This window comes from Typopeltis vanoorti, chromosome 9, assembly GCF_054136105.1.
Source record: "Typopeltis vanoorti isolate ZY-2024b chromosome 9, IOZ_Tvanoo_1.0, whole genome shotgun sequence".
Lineage (NCBI taxonomy): Eukaryota > Metazoa > Arthropoda > Arachnida > Uropygi > Thelyphonidae > Typopeltis > Typopeltis vanoorti.
Window position 1 is genome coordinate 42,740,645 of NC_143557.1, and position 26,620 is coordinate 42,767,264.

A 26,620-nucleotide genomic window follows, 5' to 3' on the forward strand; every position below is an offset into this window, starting at 1 on the left:
TATGGCACAAAATGTTTATTGCAAAATTGTTGACATTGGTTTAAAGTTACATTATCAAACAGATGCTGAATTCAATACAAAAATTAAATGCTTCACAGCATTAGCATTTCTACCAGCGAGCAATGTTATTGGTGGATTTGTTGAATTGACTCTTGATGATTTGCCCCAAGAATTTGTATCCTACTTTGAAACCTGCTATATAGGAGGAGAATGGGGCCACTGCTTGTGAAGGCCTCAGCAGCATGAAGAGTATAAAGCACTGGCTAGAAAGGTGACCAGGGTAGTGGTGAAGTAGAAATTGGCATATAAAAGAAGATTGGCTGAAGCAGTAAAGAAGCAAAACCCTACAGAATTAGAATTTCATAATTATGTATAGTAGAAGAAAGGGTGAACAAGGAAGATGGACTTGAGTTGTTGGGTGATGGAACACGAGTCATCATCCACTGAAGATATAGTGGAAATGTTCAATAAATATTTTATCATATTTCATGTTGAAGGATTAAGAGTAGTGTTGAATCAGAACAGAAAAGAGGGCAGAAGATTGACACTTGAAGAATAGGAAGTGTTTAGAATATTAAGCAAACTTGATATTAATAAGACTCTTGTTAATTAGACTGGGTGGAATATCACCATCTACATTAAAAAATGTGCAGCACAATCCCAGATGAGTAGAAAGAAAGAAAAATCATGTCACTGCACAAGGGAGAATCTGAATCAAGTGTCTGTCTGTAGGCCAGTTTTGAATATCATTTGTAGTGGTGGTGAGGGTGTTAGAGAGGTTGGTAAGATACATAATGAGAGTTGGAATCTTTGAAAAGACAGCGCCATGGGTTTGTTCAGGAGTGAGGAGGGGGTCTTGCTTTAGTAACTTGGTTATATTTTATAATTGGGTGACTAACCTATTAGACAGTGGAGATATATAGTGATTTATATGGCTTATACAGTGATTTATCTGGATTTTGCTATTTGTTACAGTACCACATGATAGCTACTGTTGAAATGGTGATTGGATAATCAATAGTTTGATTACTTGACTGGTAGGAGCCAGTCAAGTGGTACTAGAGGGTTTTTTCTAGCACCGCTGCTGTTTCATTTATACATCAGTGTTATAAATAATTAAACATGTTTAATTACTCCTATATTTCATCTCAGTCACTGAGAAGACATTGTCAGGAAAACAGTATTAAAATTACAAAAACACACAAATTTGCTCAAACAATAAGGGGAAAAGACTAGACTGAAAGCCTGAACTCCTTAAAAAAAAAAAAAAAAAATAGCCAGAACTCTAACAAAGAACTATCTCTGCATGGCATTGCATTCAAACTTTATTTAAAGCTGGCTATCCTAATCTGCTCTCTTAAGGATCTTCTACTCCTCTATCAGTTTCAGGTATTTACAAAGTTCCTTGTTCCCAAGTTATCTTATTATGGTCAAACTGGGAGATCTGCTAACATCCACCTGGAAGAAGATAAAAAAATGCATCTGTTGCCATAAGTATGGTGAGTCGGGGCTTGCTGGCTATGCTTCACCACAAAAAATACAAATTTGAAAGACTTTTTGTAGAAGCAGAATTAGAAATCCAACATCGTAATAAATATGGTTGTATTGAACTTCTCAAGATTTGGGAAACTCGAATTCTTAAGCCTCCCATCCAACAGTGCCCATAGAGGGCACCCCCCTCATAGGACATTAAGCTTTCAGTCTGAATCTTTTTAACTTATTGTTTGTGCAAATTTATGTGTGTTATTGCAATTTTAATATTGTTTCCTTGATGATGTCTCAGTGCCTAAAATGAAATATGAGTGATTAAACGTGTTGTGTAATTATTTATATGTGCTGTATTTATGTCATTAAACTCCATCATGAGTTCAAACCAGCATGTAAGTCTTCATAGTTGATTATATATCAGCTATCTAGTTAAAGGTTTGAGAGGAGATATTCAGTTATTTGCTAATGATGCTGAATTAGGAAAAGCATTCTCAGAAAGCTCTGATGTGATGTATTGTTGCAAGAGGAGTTGAATAGGTTTTTGCTTAGTGTAACATTATGCACTTTGATTAGAAAAGATGAAATGTGATTTATCATATTGTAGGAAGTAGGAACCTCCTGAACGATGCTCATTTTTCTTCAGGAGGCAAGGGATCTGAAGATATTGCTGGATATCAAACTGAATTTCAGGGGACATATCACAAAAGCTATAAAGGTTATTCAAAATATTGTTTCTGCAATGTGATGGATCTTCACAAGTACAGATAAAGAATTGATAGTTTTACTGTACAAGACACTAGTCAGGTCACATTTAGATTTCTGTGCAAGATCTGGTCATATGGACATTAAGGAAATCGGCAAGAGATTGCAGAGGCAAGTAATTAAGACTGTCTCAAGACTCTGGAACAGTGAGTATGAGGACTGATTAAGGGAATGTGGCCTACACAACTTAGTAGATAGGAGGGGGTGATATAATTTCGATGTATAAGTTGGTGAGAGGAACCTATAACTTGGAAGTTAAAGGTAATGTGAGTAAGGAAGTGAAAGGACATTTTTTGCTTGGTAAGTGTGAATGAGTTTAATGCATTTGTTGGAGGGGGTGAGTTCTCCAACTCAGTTCTCTGTGAGTTTTCAACTTCCTAAGACAAGCTTTTGGACTCCATAGAGGCATGAAAGTGATGCTGTTACTATTTGCACCCTTTTTCAGTGGCTTCCAAAATAGTTTACTGCTATCATCTTGATGTTTATCTTGTATATTCCTCAAGTCTTGCCATGGTTCTATTTAGCTGCTTTTTAAACATAGCTTTCTTGTAGGATTTTTTGTGTTACCTCTAAGAGCATGTTATGATTCACTTTCTGGACAGTTTTGTAAAACTTTTCTTTCCTTACAACTTCCCCACATGCCCCCTCTCGCTGAGTCAGTGTTTACATGTTTTTCCATCTTACTCAAAAATAATGGTGATTACTTCTGTTCTAGATCCCCCCTTGTATTCTGAACCAGTATGAAGAAAGCCCTATCATCTGTAACAGTTTTGGTTTTGTTATTAATGTTACTTCTTTTATGGTTTTCCACATGCATTATGCAGATTATGTGGAACATTGTAGTAATAATGACTAGTCCATGTCCTGAATAGAAATTCATCATAATACTGTTATTAACTTTCCTCCGTACTCCCCATTTGCCCAAAATATTTCAGTAGCTTAGGAGTCCATTTCTTACTCAGCCATTTAGGTTTCCAAGAACCTACTTTTCATTTTTTTCTGTTTTGTCATCTGCCTTCTTTAATGACTCAAAAAAAAAAAAAAAAACATCTACCTCTTCAAAAACTTTCTTTGAAATTGTGACTGCAAATCCTATTGTCCAGCTTTTCATTTAAGAATTTATTGACATCAGTGGACTTCAAACTTCCTTCCATTGAAACAGTTCTCTTTGTGTTAAATGTTGAATAATTTCATTCATTTCCCTGATCCAGTACTGCCTGAATGCAGTTAGTTTTATAATTATTTTTTAGAAGTTACGAACTGTTTTAATCTTTTTTTGTTTCAGTTGTGCCAGATACTTTGTGATATTTCTATAATTCCTTTTCTAGTTCTGCCTCTTTTCTGTTGATGCTTGTGATATTGATGCTGCCCATCTTCAATTTGAATTTTTCCAGTAGAAGACTTTTTTTACTGTTTGCCCTGGATGAAAGAAACAGAGAGCTGAAATATCCTAATAATACTCTAGAACTAGCATGTCATCATGTTATATCCTATCATGTTAGTATGTTGTTTAAGGCACTACTATTATACAGTTTGGTTGGCTGGATCCCAAATTGAAAACCTATTCTCATTCAATCAATATCAGGATGAATACCTAGTGATAGGAATGCTCAGATTGGATAAGGGGAGAAGTTCTTTAAAGACCATGAGATTACTTCCATTTGATGCTTAAGGAAATCTTGCATGGATGGGCTGCATGTAATTAACATCAGTATATTCGTAATATTCATTTGATACTTCATGATATTTCTGTAATTCCTTTTCTAGTTCTGCCTCTTTTCTGTTGATGCTTGTGATATTGATGCTGCCCGTCTTCAATATGAATTTTTCCAGTAGAAGACTTTTTTACTGTTTAATGAAAATAGGGAGGAATGGAACTACCATCTCAGCCACCCTAAACGGAGAACAAATAGAACAAGTAGACAACTTCATATATCTTGGGTCAAAACTAACAGAAACAATAGATGAACTCAAAACAATCAAACACAGAATAGCTATAGGATGGACCACCATGGGAAAATTACAGAAAATCTGGAATAAAACAAACAAACGATATCTAAGCAAGCCAAAATCAAATTATATAAAGCAATAATTATACCAACAGTCATCTATGAAGCAGAAGCGTGGACAGTTAATAAAAGAGAGGAGAAAAAACTGCTGGCATTTGAAATGAAATGCTTAAGAAAAATAAATAGAACAAGTTGGATAGAAAAGAAAACAAACAGCACAGTCAGACAAGAATTATTGTATAAAAAGACAATAATAGAAAAAATTAGAAAACAACAACTGAGATGGTTTGGCCACACTTAACGCATGGACACAGACAGACTTCCTAACGTCCTAATCAATACTTTTCCAACTGAAAAAGGAAGACCAAGAATTACCTGGCTGAAATTAATAAAGAACATCTCGGGATGCAGAACATATAAGGAACTTTTTCAAACAGCAAGGAATAGAAAAGACTGGAAGATCCTGCTCAAGAGAAGACTCAACCCATCTTAGACGGAAGAGAAGAAGAAGAAGATATTTGTAATAATATTGATGGATTTAAAATCCATAAAATAGGCAGACCACATAAAGTGGTGGAAAATTATATGGCAGTACTGAAAAAGTTGTGCATCCTTCCCGTTATGCAGAATTGGCTCATCGTTTGAGGACTGTTGCTGCTGTGAAGGTTGGTTTTAAAACATTGCTCATTAGACTTCATTGCTTTCTTTGTTGGGTTCTTGTTGCCAAATACATGCCAAGCATTTCCCTTAACAGTGGATGGAATGTGACTTGTTTCCCCCCCCCCCCCTCTCTCTCTCTCTCTCACACACACACACACACACACACACCCAAAACACACCTCAATAATTTGAGAGTACATCATTGGAAAGCAGTTACACCATTAGGTGACATATTGTGTGTGTCAATGGGTTATTAGTGCTCCTGAATAGTAATATTTTTTTGATAATATTAGGTTAATTTATTGTAGCTTTTGTTTTAAACGGATGCGTGATTGACTGAGTTATTTAGTTTGTAAGTAAACCTTGTATTTTTTTTTTTTTATTGTTTAAATACAATATTGTTGGCATGGCTCCAATGTGTGGTAGAACAATGGTGGCAAAGACCATGTTGTCAAGTGATTTGAATTTACAGGATTTTGTGCACTGCAGCATGTGTGAAATGTATTCATTGCAAAAATTAAAGGATATGTAGAAGAAAATAGAAACTGGAGAGAGTGCCTATTAAGTAATCAAAACATGGCAAAAAATGTTAGTAGAATGGACAGTATCGATGGTAGGATCGAAAACATCAAATTAATGTCAAATGTGCAGCCATGGAAATAGAGGAGAAGAACGTTATGGACATAAAGAAACAGCTTGCTTGAATGTTATCCTTCACAGAACAAAGTGCAATATTGAAAAATTGCAGGAGCAGCAAGGGATTAGGAAGGCTGAGAAGAGAAAGAAGCAGGTGAGCCAAAGTAATAATAAAGACCAAGCAAGCAAAGAAACAAGAAAAACAAGGAGAAAATTATGTATGGAGATTCAGTGATTAGGGAAGTACTTAATGAAGTGTGACAAAATTGCGATTTTCTGCTGCAAAAATTCACGACATTAGTCAAGCCATCTGGATGCAATAAAGTAAGGCGGAGGAACTGATTGTCTTGGTTGGCCCAAATGATTTGAGAGGCGAGAAGTATTCTATAAGGGAGGATGTAAAGGAGTTGTTAGAAGTGGCAAAACTGAAGAGTAAGAAGGTGAAGATTGTAAGTCTCCTGCCATGCTGTGATAGAGGTGAACTGAGGAGGAGGAGGAGGAGAGCATTGGTAGCTAATGAATCAATACGTAGGTTGTCCAGAAGAACTGATGTAGGATCTGTGGTCCATGTTTGATGGAAAGAAGGATTTGTATAATGCTGATGGACTGCATCTAAATTGTTCTGGTATTAGGTGTCTAGAGAGCTTTGTTCACTAAGCATGCTGAAGTGCAAGTTTAGGATAACTTAAGCAATTAGGGTGGAAGCAGGTGAATTTGTGTGAATGCACCCATGAGGTGAGTGAGTGTGAGAATGACCAAGTGCAGAATCTAGGGTCTGAAGCAAAAAAATGGAACAGGGTAGTCATTTCATAAGTAAAGGTAGGTGGGGACCTAAAGGTATGCTGCAGTTTCTATATATACTAATGCCAGAAGTATCAGGAATGAGAGGGAGGAGTTTTTTGCATTGGTTAGTGCAACCTCACCAAAGGTTATAGGCATTAGTGAGCCTTGGCTAACAACATGGTGTAGTTACAGGGATAGAATGTGAAGGGTTTAGCATTTTAAGAGAAGATAGGTTGGGGGCTGGGGCACTGCTGCTGATAGCTGATGAATTGCAGTGAAAAAGAATAGGAGATAGGCAGGTGGGTGGCTGTTCATTGGAAGCGGTGTGGTGTGAGATCAAGTCCAGTAAAATAAAATGTATATTTGGTTATTGCTATAAGCCAGGGATTTCCACAGATGTTCTGTAAGACATATCAGCAAATGAGTCAATGAGTGCAGGTCGAGTGATTATTATAGGGGACTTCAACTAAGGAGAGGTATAGTCTGGAAGGAAGGAAGATCACATGGCAGGAAGTAAATGGAATTCATACACCTACTGTGAGATAATTACTCGAGGCGACATGACATGTTATGGAATGAACTAGGAGTGTGAAAGTATTGGATCTGGTCATAGGATCAGAAGAGCTATCCATAACCAAGGTGGCCACCTATTGGAAAAAGTGACCATGTAATGTTGACTTGGGAGATTAAAAATAGAGGAATATTCTCTCAAGAAGGGATATATGTGGAACTACAAGGCAGGTGATTATGATTAGCTTAGGAGAAAGCTGAAATCTCTGTCATGGCATAAAACACTGCAGGGTAAGGATGTTAGTAGGGCATGGGAGATAGTTAAGCAGCATCCAGAGGAAGCAATATTAAATTGTATACCTAAGGTACGGAGTGTTAATCAGGTAGGAGTTAGATGGATGAGTAACATCATTAAGCATGAGCTGCAGAAGAAGAAAATGCCGTGGAGTGTATATAGGAGAAAGGACCCAGCAAACTCATGAACAGTACAAGACTCAGGCAAGAAAGGTGACCAGCATGGCAAGGAAGGCTAAATAAATCAGATTGAGAAGAATCTAGTCGAGCAGGCCAAAGGAAATCTCAAAGATTTCTTTCATTATTTGGCAGGTAAGAGGAAGAATCCTATGGACGATTCACCTTAATGAGTGATGATGGTCACAGAAGCAGATAAAATAGTTGATTTACTGAGTGACCAGTTTGCAAGCATATATTGTTCTAGTGAGGTTAACCTATGTGACAGATGCTAATGTAGGAACAGAGGAGGTGGATAAATTGGAGGTTCTTAAAATATTGCAGAATTTCAATGTAAATACAGCTGTGGGATTAGATGCGATATCAGCTGAGGTTTTGCATGAATGTGCAAGAGAACTGGTAAATGCCCTTGACTAGGCTCTTTAATTTAAGTCCCAGCTCTGATAGAGTTCCAAGGGAATGGAAAGAGGGCAAAATAATTTCTTTGCATAAGGGTGCTTCTAAGATTGCAGTAGTAAATTATAGACCAATCAGTATCTCAGACATGATGGTGGTGGTAAAAGTATTAGAAAAATTGGTAAAAAAGAGAATTCAGGAAGTAGATAAAAATATGATACTGTAGGAGGGTCAATTTGGCTTTGTGAAGGGTCGGTCATGCTTTAGTGATTTACTAACTTTTTATAATAGAGTAACAGTTGAGTTGGATAAAGGAAATGGCTGCACAATGAGTCTGCTGGATTTTACAGAGACATTTAACAGAATACCACATGGAACTCTGTTATGCAAATTAGAACAATTGGGGATGGATATGACACTGGTTATGTGAATAACATTGTGGCTGCTGGACAGATATCAAAAAGTAGTATATGGCAGGGTAGAATCAAGGTGAAAACAGGTGACTAGTGGTGTGCTGCAAGGTTTAGTGCTAGGACTGCATCTGTTTAATTTGCACATATATGGTATAGGAGATAACTTGAAAGGAAATATTCAGTTGTTTGCTGATGATGCAAGGAGATGTGGAGAGCTTGCAGGATGATTTAAATAGGCTCAGTATGGGCAAATGATGAGTGTCAGTTTAATGTGGATAAATGTAAAGTTGTGCATTTTGGGATAGATTACTAGATAATACATTGATGGAACTGTATACTCCAGGAAATAGATGAGGCTAGAGATTTGGGAGCGGTGATAGACAGAGATTTAAAGTTTAGAGGACATGTTGCTAAGGTAGCCCATAAGATTACTTGGGTATTGAAGAACACATTAACAAGTAGAAAGGTAAGGAAGTTATTTCTCTTTATAAAGCCTTCATATGTCCACATCTGGATTACTGTGCTCAAGTCTGATCTCCTGGGTTTCTTGGGGACTAGGAAGTGGTGTAAAAGATTCAGAGGCAAGCGACCAAGATGGTGAGTGGTCTGTGCAATGTTCCCTATGAGAGTAGATTGTATGTGTGTGTGTGTGTGTGTGTTACAGAAGTTGGTTGATTGGAGAAAAAGAGACGATATGATGGAAACATTTAAGTTGCTAAAAGGGTTTTATAGGATTGTTGCAGAGGAAATGTTTCAGCACTTATGCTGAAACATTTCCTCTGAGTGCTTGGTCTGTTAATGGATTCAAGGAGAGGTGTGATAGATTGTATGGATAGGTTGAGTTTCTCATAATGAGTTTTAAGTGCCTGTACAACAACAATAATAATATATGGCAACAGATCACTATTAATTCAGATAGCATAAATTCTCACAATTTTAAATGTGGTGATAAACCACAGGCAAGACAAGTCTAAACTTGATTGTAATAATATCAGGTAACCACAAAAGTTTGTGCAGTTTTTCATAATTAAAATTAAACCACTGCTGAAATTTTCATAAAATGTTTTATTCATTTAAATAAGCACCGTCACAATACAACTCTTTCCTGAGATCCAAGTTTGCAAATTCCACTTTTATAAAACATTTTGTCTTTAGAAGTAATAAACCTTCTATGTTTGCTTCAGTCTGTTTTATTACAGAACTATTTATTTTGCACGTGATTGTCTAGCGCCAAAAAAAAAAGGTGATAATCACTTTGGAGAAATGTCAGGACAAAGTGGAGACTGAGGGAGTATCTCCCATCCTAAAGCACAAATCTTCTCATGGGTAAGTTTTGCTTTGTCCTGCAAGAAGCAAGAATAGCATTTTCTTCTGATTAACTAGTCCTGGATGTTTCTGAAATAATGCATCTTGCACACGCTTGAGTTGCATTGAATAGATCATGGCTGTAATTGTTTGGTCTGCAGCGAGAAACTCGTAGTGGACAATACTGGACTGAAGAACAAATTGATAGCCTTTGAAGTTTATTATCATCTGATAATGCATTTGGGACCCAGTTGCTTAGATTTCATGATTATCCCAGTTGATGTAAGTGTAAATGAATTTTTTCACTACTTGCATTAAACATTTGTGAAAGTTCTTGACATGTTAATGTAGAATTATTTTCAACATCAGCATTTAATTCTTCATTTTCAAGTGATTCATTACCAGAAACAAAATTTTTAAACCATTTCTGCACAGTATATTCTACTACTTCATCTTTTCCAAATGCCATACATGTCTTAGGAGACTTTTGAAGCCTTCAAACTAAGTTTAAATTCATAAAGCAAACAAGTCCAAATTACACCAGGTTCAACTGACATTTTTAAAGGGTTCAGAATAACAGAAAAAGAGTACACACCAAGTTAGCACTGGCTGATTGACACATATCTGTGCCTTATGAATAACAAAAAATTATGCTATGTACAGGGTGATTATAAAATAACGTCAAGTATTCAGAGCCCTCTAGTGAGTAATGTATTGGACGAAACACACCAATATTCGGTAGATATACACAGTGGAACATGGGGATTCAATTTAATGAAAAAAAAATAGTACCAAAAGTCGCCATAAGTGGAAATTTTGGTGCTGCCAAATTAATTTTAGTAGGTGTGACTAATCAGTGACTAAATGGCAAATGAGAGACAGCACACATCAATTTCATGACGTTTATTGTTAATTACAAATGAGGTTCAATATGACCACCATTTTGATGTTCCAGGAACTGCATACGGTGCACGACATTTTCCACAGTGGCTCGCAACATATTGGAATTGATTTGTCTCACGTGTAATGTTATTCGATCTTTCAAAGTTGGAATATCAGGTACATGTCCTTGATACACAATGCTTTTAAGAAATCCCCACAGCCAAAAGTCACAAGGATTGAGATCAGGCGATCTCGGTGGCCATGGCGTGGGAAATGCACGACTAATGATTCTTCTGTCAGAGAAATGTTGTCACAAAACACGCTATACCTGAAGTCCGATGTGGGGTGGTGCGCCATCCTGCATGAAGATGGTCAAATCGAGACATCCTCTTTGCTGCAGTTGTGCAACCACAAAGTTCTGTAGCATATTGGCATACATGTTAGCATTGACGGAACAGGTCACCGGTCCATTTTGGCGATTTTCCTCGTATAAGTATGGACCAATGATAAAAGATGCCATAAATCTGCACCACACTGTGACTTTGGGTGAGTGGATAGGCATCTGCAGACACACGTGTGGATTAGTTGCAACCCAAATGCGACAGTTGCGTGTGTTAATATCACCATTCAAATAAAAGTGCGCTTCATCACTCATAAAATCTGCCACGACCATGCATCATCCACTTCCATGCATGCTAAGAATCTCAAATATAAGTCGATTCGTGTGGTCGCATCACCAATTTTTGAACATGACTGATTTTATAGGGGTAAAACTTCAACATCTGATGTAGGATTTTCCACACAGTTGTGTATGTGATATCCGTTTGCCGTGCACTGCTGGTACCCTGCACATTCGTCATCTCCTGTTCCACAGTAGCAGTTGCAACTTGTTCAACTTGTTGGTGATTGATTGGTTTGCGTCCCCTGCCTACCTGCACTGCTAGAGTTCCAGTAGTTTCAAATCGCCGAATCAGTTTTCGTAAGTTTGTTAAGCTAATCAGTCCTTTTCGTAAATTTTTCATATGGCAAAAATCACGAAGACAAGCACTGGCATTATTGTTCCGCTGATAATAGTTTGACTAACAAAGCACGTTCACGTAAGGTAAGAGGTATCGAAAAGCAGTTTGTCTACTAATGATAAGAAATCTCACAGGCTTTCCTTTTATTGCATGATTGCTCACAAGAAACACGATAATGCAAATTAATGCATTTTACTCGGTAAACAGCACCAAAAGTTTCCCTGTTGGCGACTTTTTTTTTTTTTTTTCGTTAAATCAAATCCCATGTTCCACTGTGTACGTCTATCGAATATTGGTGTGTTTCGTCCAATTCATTACTTGCTAGAGGGCTCTGAACATTTGACATTATTTTATAATCACCCGGTATACCACCACAAAATAAATCAAGTCATTGCAGTGAACTCTACCAAAAACCGCACAAAATTTTTTTGGTTACCTGATGTACTATAGTATTGAGTCCATATTAAACAACTGTGGTATTTATTATAAACTACTATTACAGTTCAGCAGCATATTATGTTCAGTGCTTATCATTATGCATTGAACTTAATCATGTAAAGCCAAAATTTAACAAGTTCAACATGTTATAGATACGCTGGTTGTGCACAGCGGTATTATTAGCTCATATTGCATTACCATATGCATGGGAAGATTTACAAGAAATGAGATAAGAACAAGTTACAAAAAAAAAACATTTTTTATGCTGCTTTATTATCAATAGAAACAATTTTGTGTTAGAACTAGGTCCCTTTGGCACATATAATAAAATGAAATATTGGTAGTTGGTCTCCTCAAATTTTAAAGAATATTTGTGGCACAAATCAGACTTGAAAGTAATAATATGTATCATACCATGAAACCATAGCTTCTTGTGTATTTAGTTGCTGTCTTTGTTTCCAAGACCAAAAACAAATAGACTTTGTTTTGCACACTCTACCATATGAATAGAATGTTTTGTTATATTAGAGAAAAGTATCAACACTATTTTGTTTATATATATATATATATATATCTGTTGAAAGTTTTTTACCTTGGGTATAATATATGTTAAAGCTACCAAGCTATTTTAAACCTGGTTATACTCCATTTCCCAAGTAAGCAAACAGACAAGTAAGTCAAATTTGCGCCTGCAAGTCATGCATGTCTGGGTGACCCGCAACATAGTGCAACTCATGTTAAAGGTGGAATAAGCTCTGATCACTATTCTTAATATTTACCCTTAATGCAAAGCACATCTCCTTGAGGAGATGTATGATGCTATGCATTGAAGGCAAGGGGGCCACTACCCAGACCGGTTTCGACCTTTATTGAGGTCTCATCAATCGAAGCCAGGCTTAGAAATACCAAGATTTAAGTAATACAGAGCTTTTAAGTATTTAACCAAAACAAGTTACTAAGAGGTGTTTTGACCTTGAGAGATAGATGTCGAAGGTTTTTTACCTTGGGTATAATATACAGTATGTTAAAGCTACCAAGCTATTTTAAACCTGGTTTGATGTGCTTTGTAGCTTGGTTGCTTTAACATATATTATACCCAAGGTAAAAAACTTTCAACATCTATCTCTCATCCTGAGATTTTTATTTAATAAGGTCAAAACACCTTATGGTAACTTGTTTAGGTAAAATACTTATAAGCTCTGTATTACTTAAATCTTGGTATTTCTAAGCCTGGCTCCCACTGATGAGACCTCAGTAAAGGTCTAAACTGGTCTAGGTAGTGGCCCCTTGCCTTCAATGCATAGCATCACATCTCCTCAAGGAGATGTGCTTTGCATTAAGAGTGAATATTAAGAATAGTGATCAGAGCTTATTCCACCTTTACCAGGAGTTGCTTAGACTTGCACGACTTGCAGGTGCAAATTTGACTTACTTTTCTGTTTGCTTACTTGGGAAATGGAATAGAACCAGGGTTAAAATAACTTGGTAGCTTTAACATATATATATATAGTGTGTGTGTGTGTGTGTGTTATTTCTCATGAGAAAACTTGTTTTATTTTTTATTGCTAATAGTTACCTCAGTGACAAACTGATGAAGTAAAAGAGTAAAGCATTTCTGACTTAAAAAAAAAAAAAAATTTTCATACAGTCAGCATTCATTAGTTTTGTTACCATGCTCACAAATATTTTAATTTTTATTATTTAAATTGCCTGAAATTAATGATTAATTTATGAATTTGTTTTACAATTTCATATATCAGAATATAGGTTAGTGAATGCATTTCTTTCCCTGACTGTGAAAGTATTTTGTTTTTCTTTAATACATCTTTGAGAATTATGACCAATTTCCAAGCAGTTTTCATTACAGACCATACTCAGTTTGATTCTAAAACTGTACCAACCAGTGAAGAAGAGAATTCAGCAGTCAACTCAACAACGCCAATATCAACAAACTCAAGTTCTCCGGTACCTAGTCCTGGAATAACAAATCATTCCAAAATAAATGAGGTACTGATTATTTATTATTACAGTCAACTCTTACTATACCAAACTGCAGAAAAGGCACCAGTGAATGTCGGATAGCAAATACCATCCTCTTCTAAAGAGAGTCCATCAACAAAAGTTCTACTGTAACAAAACCACTATAACAAATGCATTTTCTGCAAGTTTGTTATGGTAGCAGTTGACCATATCATTAACCATAATTTAATTTTGTATCTGTATGAACTTCAGCTCAGTATTAGAGTATTTGATTGTATTCTAACTACCTTTTGATGATTTGTCTTTGTGTTACAGAGATTAGAAAGAAAAAGAAATCATGATCCCAGATGACTGTATATTGGTTGTTGCTTTCTTTTTTCTTAATTGATCACAAAGATATACTCTTCTTAAGGATTTTGTTTGAAATAATAGGTTTGATCTCTAGGTGATAAAACACATGAGCTTCATAATTTTGGACATATACCACTGCAGTTTTTAACAGATTACTGCCTTTTGGTTTGGAAGGCTATGAGTGTGAATTCCATCTAGTGAGTAGGAACATTTCTTGAGTGCTTACCATTCAAGGTGAGTTGGTATGCTTTATAAGGTGAGATAGAAGGATTATGGCTCTTTATGTCCATTTCTGGAGAAAATTAAAGTTTGAAACAATGCAATCAGGTCCATCTGGACGAATTCCTGACTGGAACTTGATTTAGAAAAATTCAGGAAGGCTTTAAATTAATTTAAAAAAAAAGAAATTCTTGAGTTGCAGATTGGTAGCCATGATCTCATATTATTATGAGCAGTTAGGTCATTAAAATTCAGTAAAGAGTACTAAAGTCATTGATAATCATGTCTGCTGAGCAGATGATTAGTTGCTCTTCATCAAAGAAGTTGACTGCAATGTTGGAGTGATATAATTATGGAATATTTCATCTATATTTAACTAAGTTTCTCTTTATCTATCTAGTTTCTCAGCACAAATGCTTTTTCCTCATTTGAGAGAAATATGAATATTTTATGTATAAAAGAAGTTAAAACATCAGCAATTTTTGTTTTCAAAGGGAAACTTTGAGGTTTTAAATATTAATTAGCACTTACGAATGGATTTAAGCAGTCATGATTGTTTTGTAACTTTTTTTTTCTTTATAATACAAAAGTTTTGTATTTGTTTCCATTTCTAAATTCAAAAAGATCTTGATATACTTAAATTTTTAACTGTTATTGATGAATTTTTATTTTATTTATTTTTTTTTTTAAATTTTTTTGCCAGACACAATTGCTTAAAAATGAATGAATACAAATGAATTGTTTGTATGAAAGCAGATTATCAATTTTGCTGATAATATAAAATTTACAAGCATCGTAAGAAAATCTGATGACTTGATTGAACTTTCATTTAGGCTATTTTTCTACGTGCTTCCAAATGCAGTTTATTGTTTCTCTGTTTGCACCTGCCTAAAAGCTGTTGTGTAAAATTACACTGTCCAACACAATTTTTGCTGACTTTTATATGAGACTTGTTTTTTACTAATTTGGGTGTGCTGATTTCAAATATCAAACCCATTTTTCTATATCACGTCAGGTTTTTCCTCTATGGCATTTTCTTTTTGCTAATTTGTAAGTTTTTGATATTTTTAAGGAGGCAGTACTATTTAGAGGATCAAAAAAATCGATTTTTTAATATTATTTTCTGAAAGCATGTACTTTTAAAAATCTGTTCCTAACTTTTTATCAAGAAATTCGAAAAATTCCTGAAGATATAGCCTACTATTCAAAGCAGTGCGCAGATCAGAATCGGAGCGCTCACCGCTCCGATTCTGATCTGTGAAGTTAACAAAAAGAAATTGCCATAGAGGAAAAACCTGACGTGATAGAGAAAAATGGGTTTCATATTTGAAATCAGCACACCGAAATTAGTAAAAAACAAGTGTCAGATCATAATCATCAGGGAAAAAATTTTTTTTTTGTTGGCCAGTGTTATTAATCTTATCAAACATTCCAGATTGCAATTTATTTTATCGAAGAATAGTCTTAAATCTGTCACATGGAAGAATGCTGCAATAATCATTCCAAGAAGTCTCTTTGATATGCTTTCCTCGCCAAATCAGCTGTTGACATAGAGAGCGGTGAGCGCTCCAATTCTGATTTGATAAAAAGTTAGGAACAAATTTTTAAAAGTACATACTTACAGAAAATAATATTAAAAAATCAATTTTTTTGATCCACTAAATAGTACTGCCTCCTTAAAACTATCAAAAACTTACGAATTAGCAAAAAGAAAATGCCATAGAGGAAAAACCTGCCGTGATAGAGAAAAATGGGTTTGATATTTGAAATCAGTGCACCGAAATTAGTAAAAAACAAGTGTCAGATAATAATTAGCAGAAAAAAAAAATTTTTTTTGTTGGTACAGTGTTATAGTTATTCTTATACATTTATATAAAATGTTGACGGTAATTCTTGCAGTTAGAACATATACCAATTTTGTATTACGACAAGAAACTTAATTACTTATTAAAATTTTAAACTTAAAACTTTGCTAGTTTCGCACATCTTAAAAAAAATAAAAAACTGGTGGTTTCATCGTGACCTACTCAAAACACATCTGCAATAAATTCTCTTAAATAGCAATTCTGTTAATTTTGACACAAAAATTTAATGAAACTTACAAAATTATTAGCAAAAGTTTTGAAGAAGTAAAATATTTTATATAATTTTTTCTGGTGTAAAGTAACTAATAATAAAATTTCCTTGTTATTATTGTATATTATAGTCATAAAGTAACACATAAATAATTTTTGTGTCTGGGTGATAATATTGTCTGGTCTTACATTTAGGTCTTGTAGGACACTTCTAATTACATCAGTTCACCTAGATCTTGGTCTTACTCTGGGTTCTTTCCTTACTATTCTAGCATTACACATACTGATTCATTATAATGCCCTTAAATTGCACCTTCTATGAGTCAGATAACCATAAAGTTAATTTAAGGAGGTTAGGCAGTCAGGTCTTAAAATGATACTCTCCTAGATCTTTGGTAAATTAATGCAGCCATACTTAGAAGTTAGGAGAGTGCTTTATAACTAATGCTGATTCTGAAAATAGTCTTTCAGAATAGCCTATAATGACTTCTTTGTAATATAGATGTTTTCCTCCATCTCATCTTCTGTGTTCTTCAAGGCAGTTGTTAACTGATCTACTGGTCTCTCCAAAGTTGGCTGAAACTGGGTTCAAGAGGATGCATTTGATCTTTAGGAAAATATACGAAGGTAGCTAACTGAATATGTGGTTCGAAAGTGGCATGGAGATCATATTTGCAGAGAACTTTGGCTATTTTTTTCTGAAGTACCCTTAACATATGGGATGGGAAGGGAATGATTTTTCTGTGATACTGTGATTCCCATCCCTCCTATTGGGTATAGGAGGGATGGGAATGCATGCAATATTTTATCTATTTTATATGGGATGTAGCCATTGGCTAAAAAAAGGTGTTGCAAAGGTCCCACTCAGTTTCAAGGGCTGTGTTACTTGAACAGATAGCATTGGTTTGGTGAGTAAGTATTATGAGAATGTCATACTGTTGGGAAGGATGGTGCTGTGATTATGTAAATACCTTCCTGTATGAGTGAGTTTACTGTAAATGGAGAAGAATAATGAGACATTAGGAAGTTGTGTCTTTAGTGTATCTAAAAAGGGGAGGACAATTATTACTTGCTTTTTCTATGGTAAAGGTTATTTTAGGGTGTTAGCTGTTAAGATGTGAAAAATTTATTTAATGTGTTTGAACTATGAGGCCAACAGCAAACACTTCATCAACATAGCACAGCCAAACTATTGGTTCAAGTGTGGCTATGTTGAGTGCTTGGTTTTCAAAATGTTCAGTGTAGAAGTTAGCTAAAGGGTGAGAAAAAGGAGAATCCATAGTATTCCTATCCAGTTGTTTGTATATTTTTCTTTTACATAGGAGATAACTTGCATGTACAGTGAATTGGAATAATTCAAATATATGTCAGGAGGGAAATGTAACTTAATGAGGTTAAAGGTTTCTGTCAAAGATATATTAGTGAATAATGTAAATAATATTGAAAACTGACTATGATGTCATAATCTGCAAAGTCAGATATTTTATTAATGTTGTAAAGTGCAGAGAGTTTTTATTAGATGAGGGAGAGTTGCCTGTAATTAGAAAAGTGATTTGGATAAATGCTTGGCCAGTTTGTAGGTGGAGCTGTCGGGGAGGGGGCATTAGATTTGTCAATTTTAGGCACCTTTACATCTGGGGTTGTTTGACATGATAAGGTTGGAGTTTTTTGGTAATTTCTTTGAGCAAAGATGTAACTTTTTTAAAATAATTTATTTTTATTATTAAATGGGCATCTCCATGGAGTCCAAAGACTCATCATGGGAGACCCAATGTATGTATGACAAAATCATGTTTCCCGGGTGCAAAAATTCATGATATTAGCCACGCCTTCTGGGTGCAAATAGGTAAGTCAGAGCCATATGGTTGTCTTAGTTGGTACAAATGATTTGAGAGGTGAGAAGCATTCTATGAGGGAAGATGCAAAGGAGTTGTTAGAAGAGGCAAAACTGAAGAGCGAGAAGGTGAAGATTGTGTCTCTTACTACGCTATGATATTTTTATTTTTAATATCGTTCTGCAGTTGATTCCATCTGTCTAATACCTTAATTTTTCTTAGGCTATCCTATCTGTGATTGTTATCTGATCTTTCATCAATTATTTTACAGCTAAACAAACTCTCAGATCCATAAGTTAAAATTGGATTGAACATCATCTTGTGCACAGCAGCATTAATGTTTTGATTAATTTATCACTTATTCCATATAAATGTATATGAATGAGTACCTTTGTCTATCAGCTTTGCTTATTCTGTTATCTGTTTCCCATATTTAATTTGCTATCTTTACAAAAAATTGTGCCTCAATATCTGAAATATTTTATATGTTTATAGGATTCTTTTCAGAATGCAAATGATGTTCTCAATGTTCTTCCTGCCGGTTTTCATAGTTTGGTCTTTTTATTGCTGATTTTCAAACCAAATTTGTTAAAGCAGTTATTCAATTTAGTTATGGAATCCTTAAGGAATCTTGCAGTTTATTCTAGAGTTACTTAAGAGCTTAATAACATGCATAAAATAAAGAACCAAATTGAATATCGTGTAGAAAGGCTTATGTGTTCGTTGCACATGTTGATTGGATTTTAAGTATAGATGTGAACATAGATTGATAAGAAAATAACTATTTATTGACTTAATTGCTAATCGCTGGTATTCTATCCTGCATCTTCAGAACACACAAAGAAAGTTTGTTACAGTAGCGAGACAACTGCAATCCGGTGTAACAGTGGGACTAGTGTGAACAATTGTAGCGTGCAACACAAAGACTAAAGTCCTAATTAGGTCCCATCTAAGTTGGGAAGGGAAAAAAAAAGAGAGAGAAAGCAGGTATTAATTTGGTCTTAGGATGACTGTCTCCCAAATCTTTGTTAGATTTATACAGCCATACTTGTTAAGGTTTAGAGTATGTTTCAAGGCTTTGGTGCAGCATTTTTGTTTTTTTCCAATTGATCCTGTGTGCAGGGGGTATCCAAAGCATGGTCTGCTAGATCCATCTTGCCATACAAAAGTGCTGGATATATTTTTTGTGTTCAATGAGGCGGATGTCCACAGTTCTTCCTGTCTGTCCATGGTAGGCTCGATGACATGAACAGGGCAGTTCATAGACTCCTGGATGTGATAAAGGAGAGAATCTGGCCTTAGGTGAATGGATGAGAGTTGCCAATTTCACATAAGGTTTAAATACAGTGCGTAGCTGGTGTTTGTTAATCACTCTAGTTACCTTTTCAGATGTACCTTTAATGTATGGGAGATGGTGACAGTTTTGTTGTAGTCTTCTGTGGTAGACAGTGTGCGGGGGATTTTTGGGGAGCATTTAGTATTTTATCTGTCTTATGGGGATTATGGCCATTGGTCAGGAAGGTGTGATGTAGGTGAGAAAGTTCAGCAGTGAGAGCAGTGTCATTGGAACAAATTGCTCTAGCTCTATGGGTTAGTGTTTTTAAGATACCATATTGTTGAGAAGGGTGATGTGTGATTGTTTGTGTGAATCTCCCTGTATGTGTGGATTTTCTATAAACCGAGAATGATAAGGAACCTTCTGGAAGATGTGTGATTAGTGTGTCCAGGAAGGGCAGACAGTCATTGGCTTCTAGTTCTATTGTAAAGTGGATTTTTTGGGTCCTGGCTATTTAGATACACTAAAAATGTATTCAGTGTGTCTGAGCCATGTGGCCAAATAGCAAACACATCATCAACATAGTGTAGCCAGTGACTAGGTTTGAGAGTTGCTGTATTGATAGCTAGCTTTTCCAGATGTTCTCTGTAGAAGTTGGCTAAGGGGGAGAAGGAGGGGGGGATCCCATAGCTGTCCCATCTAAGTATTTGTATATTTTCCCTTTCCATGTAAAATAACCTGCCTGTGAATTTAAATAGCTGAAAAATATCAGGTAGAAATTGTGAATTTAGTAAATTAAAGGTTTTAGTTAATGGTACATTCATGAATAGTGAGGTGATATCAAAACTCACCATTAAGTCTGAACTTTTTAAGGTGTGGTTTTCTAAAATATTTTTTAGGTGGGTAGAATTTTTAACAAAAGAGGGAGAATTGTTTGTGAAAGTGGCTAGTAGTTTGGCTAAATGTTTAGCAAGTTTATATGTAGGACTGTTTATACTATCTACAATAGGCGTAATGGTGTACCTTGTTTGTGAATTAATGGTGTACCTTGTTTGTGAATTTTTGAAGCTCCATATATCCTGGGTGTTTTCACATGGAAGGGCTTGAGTTTGTTGACTGTTTCTTTAGGCCTGGAAGTGACTTTGTTCAATAATTTACACACCTTATTCTTTTGTGAGTTGGTGGGATCCCGTTCTATAATTTGGTATGTTGACTGGTCTTGGAGAAGTGCGTGCATTTTGCTTTCACATTCTGTTGTATCCATCACCACAGTTGCGTTTCTTTTGTCTGATTTGGTTATGGTAATGTGGTTATTATTGTGTAGCTCTTTTAGAACTATGATTTCTTTATGTGGGAAATTATTTTTGGGAGTCCAGGATATCCCATAGCTCCGGATTCAAAATGTTAGATAGTATATCACGTAGTGCATTGATGCAAGAATTTATTTTAGATAGTTCTCGATGAGTAGTTTCACTCGGCCAAAGCCCAATGTATTTATAACTGTTCCCGTTATAGTGCTAAGCTTGCTCGTTTATAAATACATTGGGCTTTGGCTGAGTGAAACTTCTTAATTTTTGAGCTTAGAATGGACTAGGTTGTTGGTCACGTCTAACTGAATATTATTGGTTATTGCTGGAGTCAGGTCGTATATCTTGTGTTCAACAGAAGCCATTATTTTGGCTTTTGTAACTTCTTTAGGAGTAACGGCAAAATTGCGTCCGGGTAATGCACTAGTGGCTTCTTTGGTTAAGGTTACTGATGATAAGTTCACAAGGACGCCATCTTGATGTAATTGTGGCTGCTGCATAGCAGTGCGTTGTTGGCGGAGTTCAAATTTCTTCTGGTGATGGTTTTTAACTTTAGCAAATTCTTTGTTGACTGTAGAGTCAGAGATGCTGTCCAGGAGATCCCATAGCTCCGGATTCAAAATGTTAAATAGTATATCACATATTGCATTGATGCAAGAATTTATTTTAAATAGTTCTCGATGAGTAGCATATAACTGTTTCCGTAATAGTGCTAAACTTGCCCGTTTATAAATACATTGGGCTTTGACTGAGTGAAACTTGTTCTTAATTTTTACACAGTTTGGTATTAAATAGGTGTCTCAGCACCTTTTTAAGAAGGCTAACCTGTTCAATTGCTATGCCAATTTTACAGTGGAACTAGAAGCCAATGACTATCTGCCCTTCCTGGACACTAATCACACATCTTCCAGAAGGTTCTTTATCATTCTCGATTTACAGAAAACCCACACATACAGGGAGATATTTACACAAACAATCACACCATCACCCTTCTCAACAATATGGTATCTTAAAAACACTAACCCATAGAGCTAGAGCAATTTGTTCCAATGACATTGCTCTCACCGAACTTTCTCACCTACGTCACACCTTCCTGACCAATGGCTATAATCCCCATAAGACAGATAATATACTAAATGCCCCGCCCACCACAGAAGACTACAACAACAAAACTGTCACCATCTCCCATACATTAAAGGTACATCTGAAAAGATATCTAGAGTGCTTAACAGACATCAACTATGCACCGTATTTAAACCTTATGTGAAATTGGCAACTCTCATCCGTTCACCTAAGTACAGATTCCCTCCTTTATCACATCCAGGAGTCTATGAAGCACCCCGTTCATTTCATCGAGCCTACTATGGACAAACAGGAAGAACTGTGGACATCCACTTCAGTTTTTTCCCAAAAAATATATCCGGCACTTTCACTATGGCAAGTCAGATCTAGAAGACGATGCTTTGGATATCCCCGCACACAGGATCAATTGAAAAAAAAAACAAAAGTGCTGCACAGAAGCTTTTACAAGTTAGAGAGGTTGTTCCTGGAATCAACAGAAGCCTTAAAACATACTCCAAACCTCTACAAGTATGGCTATAAATCTACCAAAGATTTGGGAGACAGTCACCCTAAGATCAAATTAATACCTGCTTTCTCCCTCGTTTTTTTTTTTTCTTTTTTCCATCTTAGATGGTGCCTAATTAGGACTTTAGTCTTTGTTGCATACTAAAATTGCTCATACTAGTCCCACTTTACACCAGATTGCAGTTGTCTTGCTACTGTAACAAACTTTGTTTGTGTGCTCTGAAGATGCTGGATAGAATACCAGCGAAATATTAGCAATTAAGTCAATAAATAGTTATTTTCTTATCAATCTGTGTTCATATCTATACCATTAAAATCCAATCAACAAGTGGAATATCTCTAGTTTTGATATCGTTCTTAATGCCACTTTCCTTCATAAAGCAATCCATATAGATGATAAATAATGGTGGAGAGCCTGTGTCATCACACCTGATTTTACATTAAAAATTTTCCTGACCCCTCACTCAGTTCTAACTGCAAATTTACAACTTTAAATATAAATACTGTATTGTTTAGTAGAGTTGTGTGTAGTGTTTTGAACAGTTTTTCTTTTTGCATCATATCATAAGCCTCTTTCTATAGTTACAAAATTATTACAGATCCTTGTTATTTTCCCATGATTTCTCAACTCTTTATCTTACAGAGAAAATCTGATCTAGACGACATTATTTAGCCAAAATCCAGCTTGTTATTCTCCAAGTTTCCTTTCCACAGTTTTTTTAGCATATTTTCAAGGATGCTTGCATAAATTTTTCCAGAGGAATTAATCCATCAAAACCTTTCTGATTTAAAGTTTTTGATGGATTTTTTAAATCTCAGTTATTGCATTCCTCTTGAATATTTTCTACCACTGTTCTATCACTGCTTATATCATTCGGCAATTTTTCAAAGTAATCACTCCAGAAATCGAGAATATCTTTATAATCTCTGATTTCTTTCCTCCATTTCTAAGTTTTTTCAGTAGCCTCCAGAAGATTTTGCCATCTTTCTGATATTCATTTTCTGTATTCTTACCTACTTTTATACATGCTGCTTTTCTTTCTTAAATTTTTCTTTGTATTCTCTCAGCAACATACAGATTTACTTGCTAGGAACTTGCGATACGTTGTCTTCTTTTCCATAATTGCCCCTTCAACTTTCTAAGTCCATCATGCAGTTCTGATTTTCTATTCTTCCAGAATACTTTATGTATTCTGGAAGAATTAAAAATGGAAGAAACTCTTGCTGAATCATTGAATGTTTTCTTCAGAGCCTGCCGTTCAGTCTTCCAAGTTCGATTCTTTTTCCAGGAATAATGTTTGCATTTGTGAGTTCATCTCTGAAAGCTACTTGACTTGGATTCTTTTTAAAAACTTACATGTGTTCTGTTTACTATGAAATTCATTTTCATTCATTTACTATGATCATTTCCTGTTTCAAATATCCTGTATACCATTGTGTTCTGAAGTACCATGAAGGTGTTGCTATCAACAACAACAATGTATTTAGTGATACTTTTTTTTTTTTTTTTCATATGAAATTGTGCACTTTTTTATTGTTGTTTTTATAACATGGTTTTAGCAATGATTATTCTTGTCCAACAGAAATCCAGTAAGTTTTTACAGTTATTACCCTTTTCTTCAAATATTCTCAATACATTTCTTATGTCTAGTATTCATGGAACACTCTTCTGTTTAGATCTCCTTTAAGGCAACATTTTCTTCCTGTCAGCTGTGCCTTTTCTAATAACTCAAAAAAAGTTTCAACTTCTTCCTTAGCAAAATATTCTCTAGGACCTTAGACAGAAATGAGTCTTGCTGTCAAATTCCATTTTTTGATGTTTGCAACATTGCTTAACTTAAAATTTTCATGCTTGCTGCTCAAGAAGATTATTTTCATGTTTAGGATTGTATACTATGTCTTCTTTTCTTTGATTGTTATTGTGTTCTTGAAATTTTCATACTTGCCACTAAATCTTTTTTTAATGCTATATACTATAGCCACTCCTTCCTTTCTCTGATTGTTATATCAGAGCATTTCTCTGATTGAACATAAGATCTTGTATTTATTTAGAATCTCGCCTGTTTTTGTCTTTTTTATTTTCACAATACCAGTTTTGTTGACATGGTTTTTCTCTAAATCTTTTGTTCATTCCACTTCTTATACTGATAACTCATCTTAAATTTCTCTGATGCCAAATTTGAGTTTGTTCCAGTAACTTACTCTTCATTTTGTGCCCTAGTTTGCTGTGATCAACAAAAAACAGGCAAGCCTTATTTAACTAGGTAATGCACCATGATGTTTCATGATGTTTCATCTTGTTCTATCAGTTTTTTTTGGTTTACGCCAATAGAAAAGTGAAGTTGGTAGGTTAAACTCCAAATTACCACTCCATCATCATTTGTTTGATAACATAGTAGATACTTTATTTGCAATATTAATTGAAATCTTTTTATTTTATTAAGTATATGTGCACATGTACATAAAATTGCAGATCACCAAGTGGGTCAGTATTTAGAAAAATAATATTCCAGATATTAATTTAGATTACTAAGCTTGTTGTAATAACTTCACATATGCTTTGCTCCTTAATCATAAACATCTTTTTTCCTGATGAACTGAAATCACAGTTTTTAAGTACTAATTTTTGAGTGTTTTATGGAATTAATGATTTTTTTTAGCATATCTTGTTTACTGATTGAAGATACTTTTATAGTAAGTCAGCAAATTGTTTTTTCTCTCACTTTCATCCTCCTTTTATCCAATACAGTAGAAACTCATTTTAGTTTGCCACACAAGTAGGTTGTCTCCATGGTGCAGCCATAAAGAGAACACACCAGTTTTCCCCCTTTTGTTTGGAAAGAATTCATGTTTCTATATATGTGAATCCCACATATGAAAGACTGTAAGTCTACAGTACATTATTATCAGGGATCATCACTGGATCTGATGATCTGTATCCATTGGCATGGCATCGCATGCCATCTTGGAATGGCTGCAGTGCAGATCATGGACATACTTTGTGTTCTTTTAGATGGATATTAGCAGTTCTTCCAGGTTGTCAAAGTATGCAAGTTTGCAGGTGCAAGGGATTCTGTAGACACCAGGTGATCTCTGTTTGAGAAATAGAGTATTAAAAAAAATAAACTAGACTCCCCACTGTCATTTGTTTTTTATTATTCCACCCCTATAGCTCTTTTGAGTAGGTAGCTATTGCAATAGAGGCATTACTGTCAGATTACTTTATTTATTTTTTATTTTTATTTTTATTTTATATTTCTTCCATATATGAAAGGCTGAAGAGCCTACTGCAAACAAATGCTATGTTTGGGTAGGGTCAGGGAGTAGAGTAATCTATTAATATTCTTCTTGAACTGTTGGAGATTATAGTCCTTTGGAAATTCTTCATGAGGGAGGGTGTTCCACAGAATTGAGGGCGAAGGAATGAAAAATGACTGGGAGTAGCAAGTTTGGTGAGTATGCAGTTCAACTGTAAAGGGATGTTGAGCAGCTGTTGCTGGAGTTCCTCTACATCTGACAGAAATGGGAGGCATAATGGATGCAAATTCTGTTGAATAATGGCCATGAAAATTTCTATAGAAGAGACAATACAGAAAATGATCTAATATAGGAAAGTGGCTGAAGAGATCTGTAAGAGAAGTGTTATTAATCAACTGGGTTGCCCTTTTCTGAACAGCATCATGAATTTTTATAGGTCTTAGATGCACCACTCCAAACACGAGAGCAGTATTTTAAATGTTGGTTGAATTTGGGATTTATACAGAGTGAGTAACTATTCAGCTGAAAAGTACCATCTTGAGTAGAATAGGATGTGAAATTTTTTTGGAAACTGATGACGCTACAGAAGTGATATGATTGTTTCAGGAAAGGTTTGTAAGAGACTTCTCATATGGTTCTTCTTCTTTTGGATTCGTAGTGTTATGGATAGGGATAGATGCAGAAAGAAATCTTTTATATTGCAGAAGATAAATCACACTGCAGTTTTATTGTATTGAAGGTTACTGAAGGATGAAGATGGATATCAGCATTTAAGACACTAAATGATGGGGATCTTAATGACTCAGTCTATTTGTAACTACAAAAGATATATTTTATATCTTTTGCAGTCTCGGGAAGGTAATTGATGAACAGAAGTTAAAACGTTAAGGCCAGAGAAGCATTTTGTTGAAATGTGAAAATCATCATCATGCATATCAAGGATTTAGGCCTAGCGTGGCC

The 26,620-nt window shown here is 35.2% G+C and overlaps 1 protein-coding gene across 4 annotated transcripts in view; it reads left to right on the plus strand.

The window, feature by feature from the left end:
- Window positions 1-26,620, plus strand: part of LOC150103008 (CCR4-NOT transcription complex subunit 3-like) — a 447,199-nt gene that overhangs the window by 235,696 nt on the left and 184,883 nt on the right. For 3 of the 4 annotated variants that reach the window (XM_090398514.1, XM_090398518.1, XM_090398517.1), the window contains exon 8: window positions 13,628-13,779. In XM_090398514.1, coding sequence (XP_090254640.1) covers window positions 13,628-13,779 — 152 coding nt within the window. The remainder of the gene's footprint in view (window positions 1-13,627; window positions 13,780-26,620) is intronic. The other variant, XM_090398516.1, reaches the window with a different exon arrangement.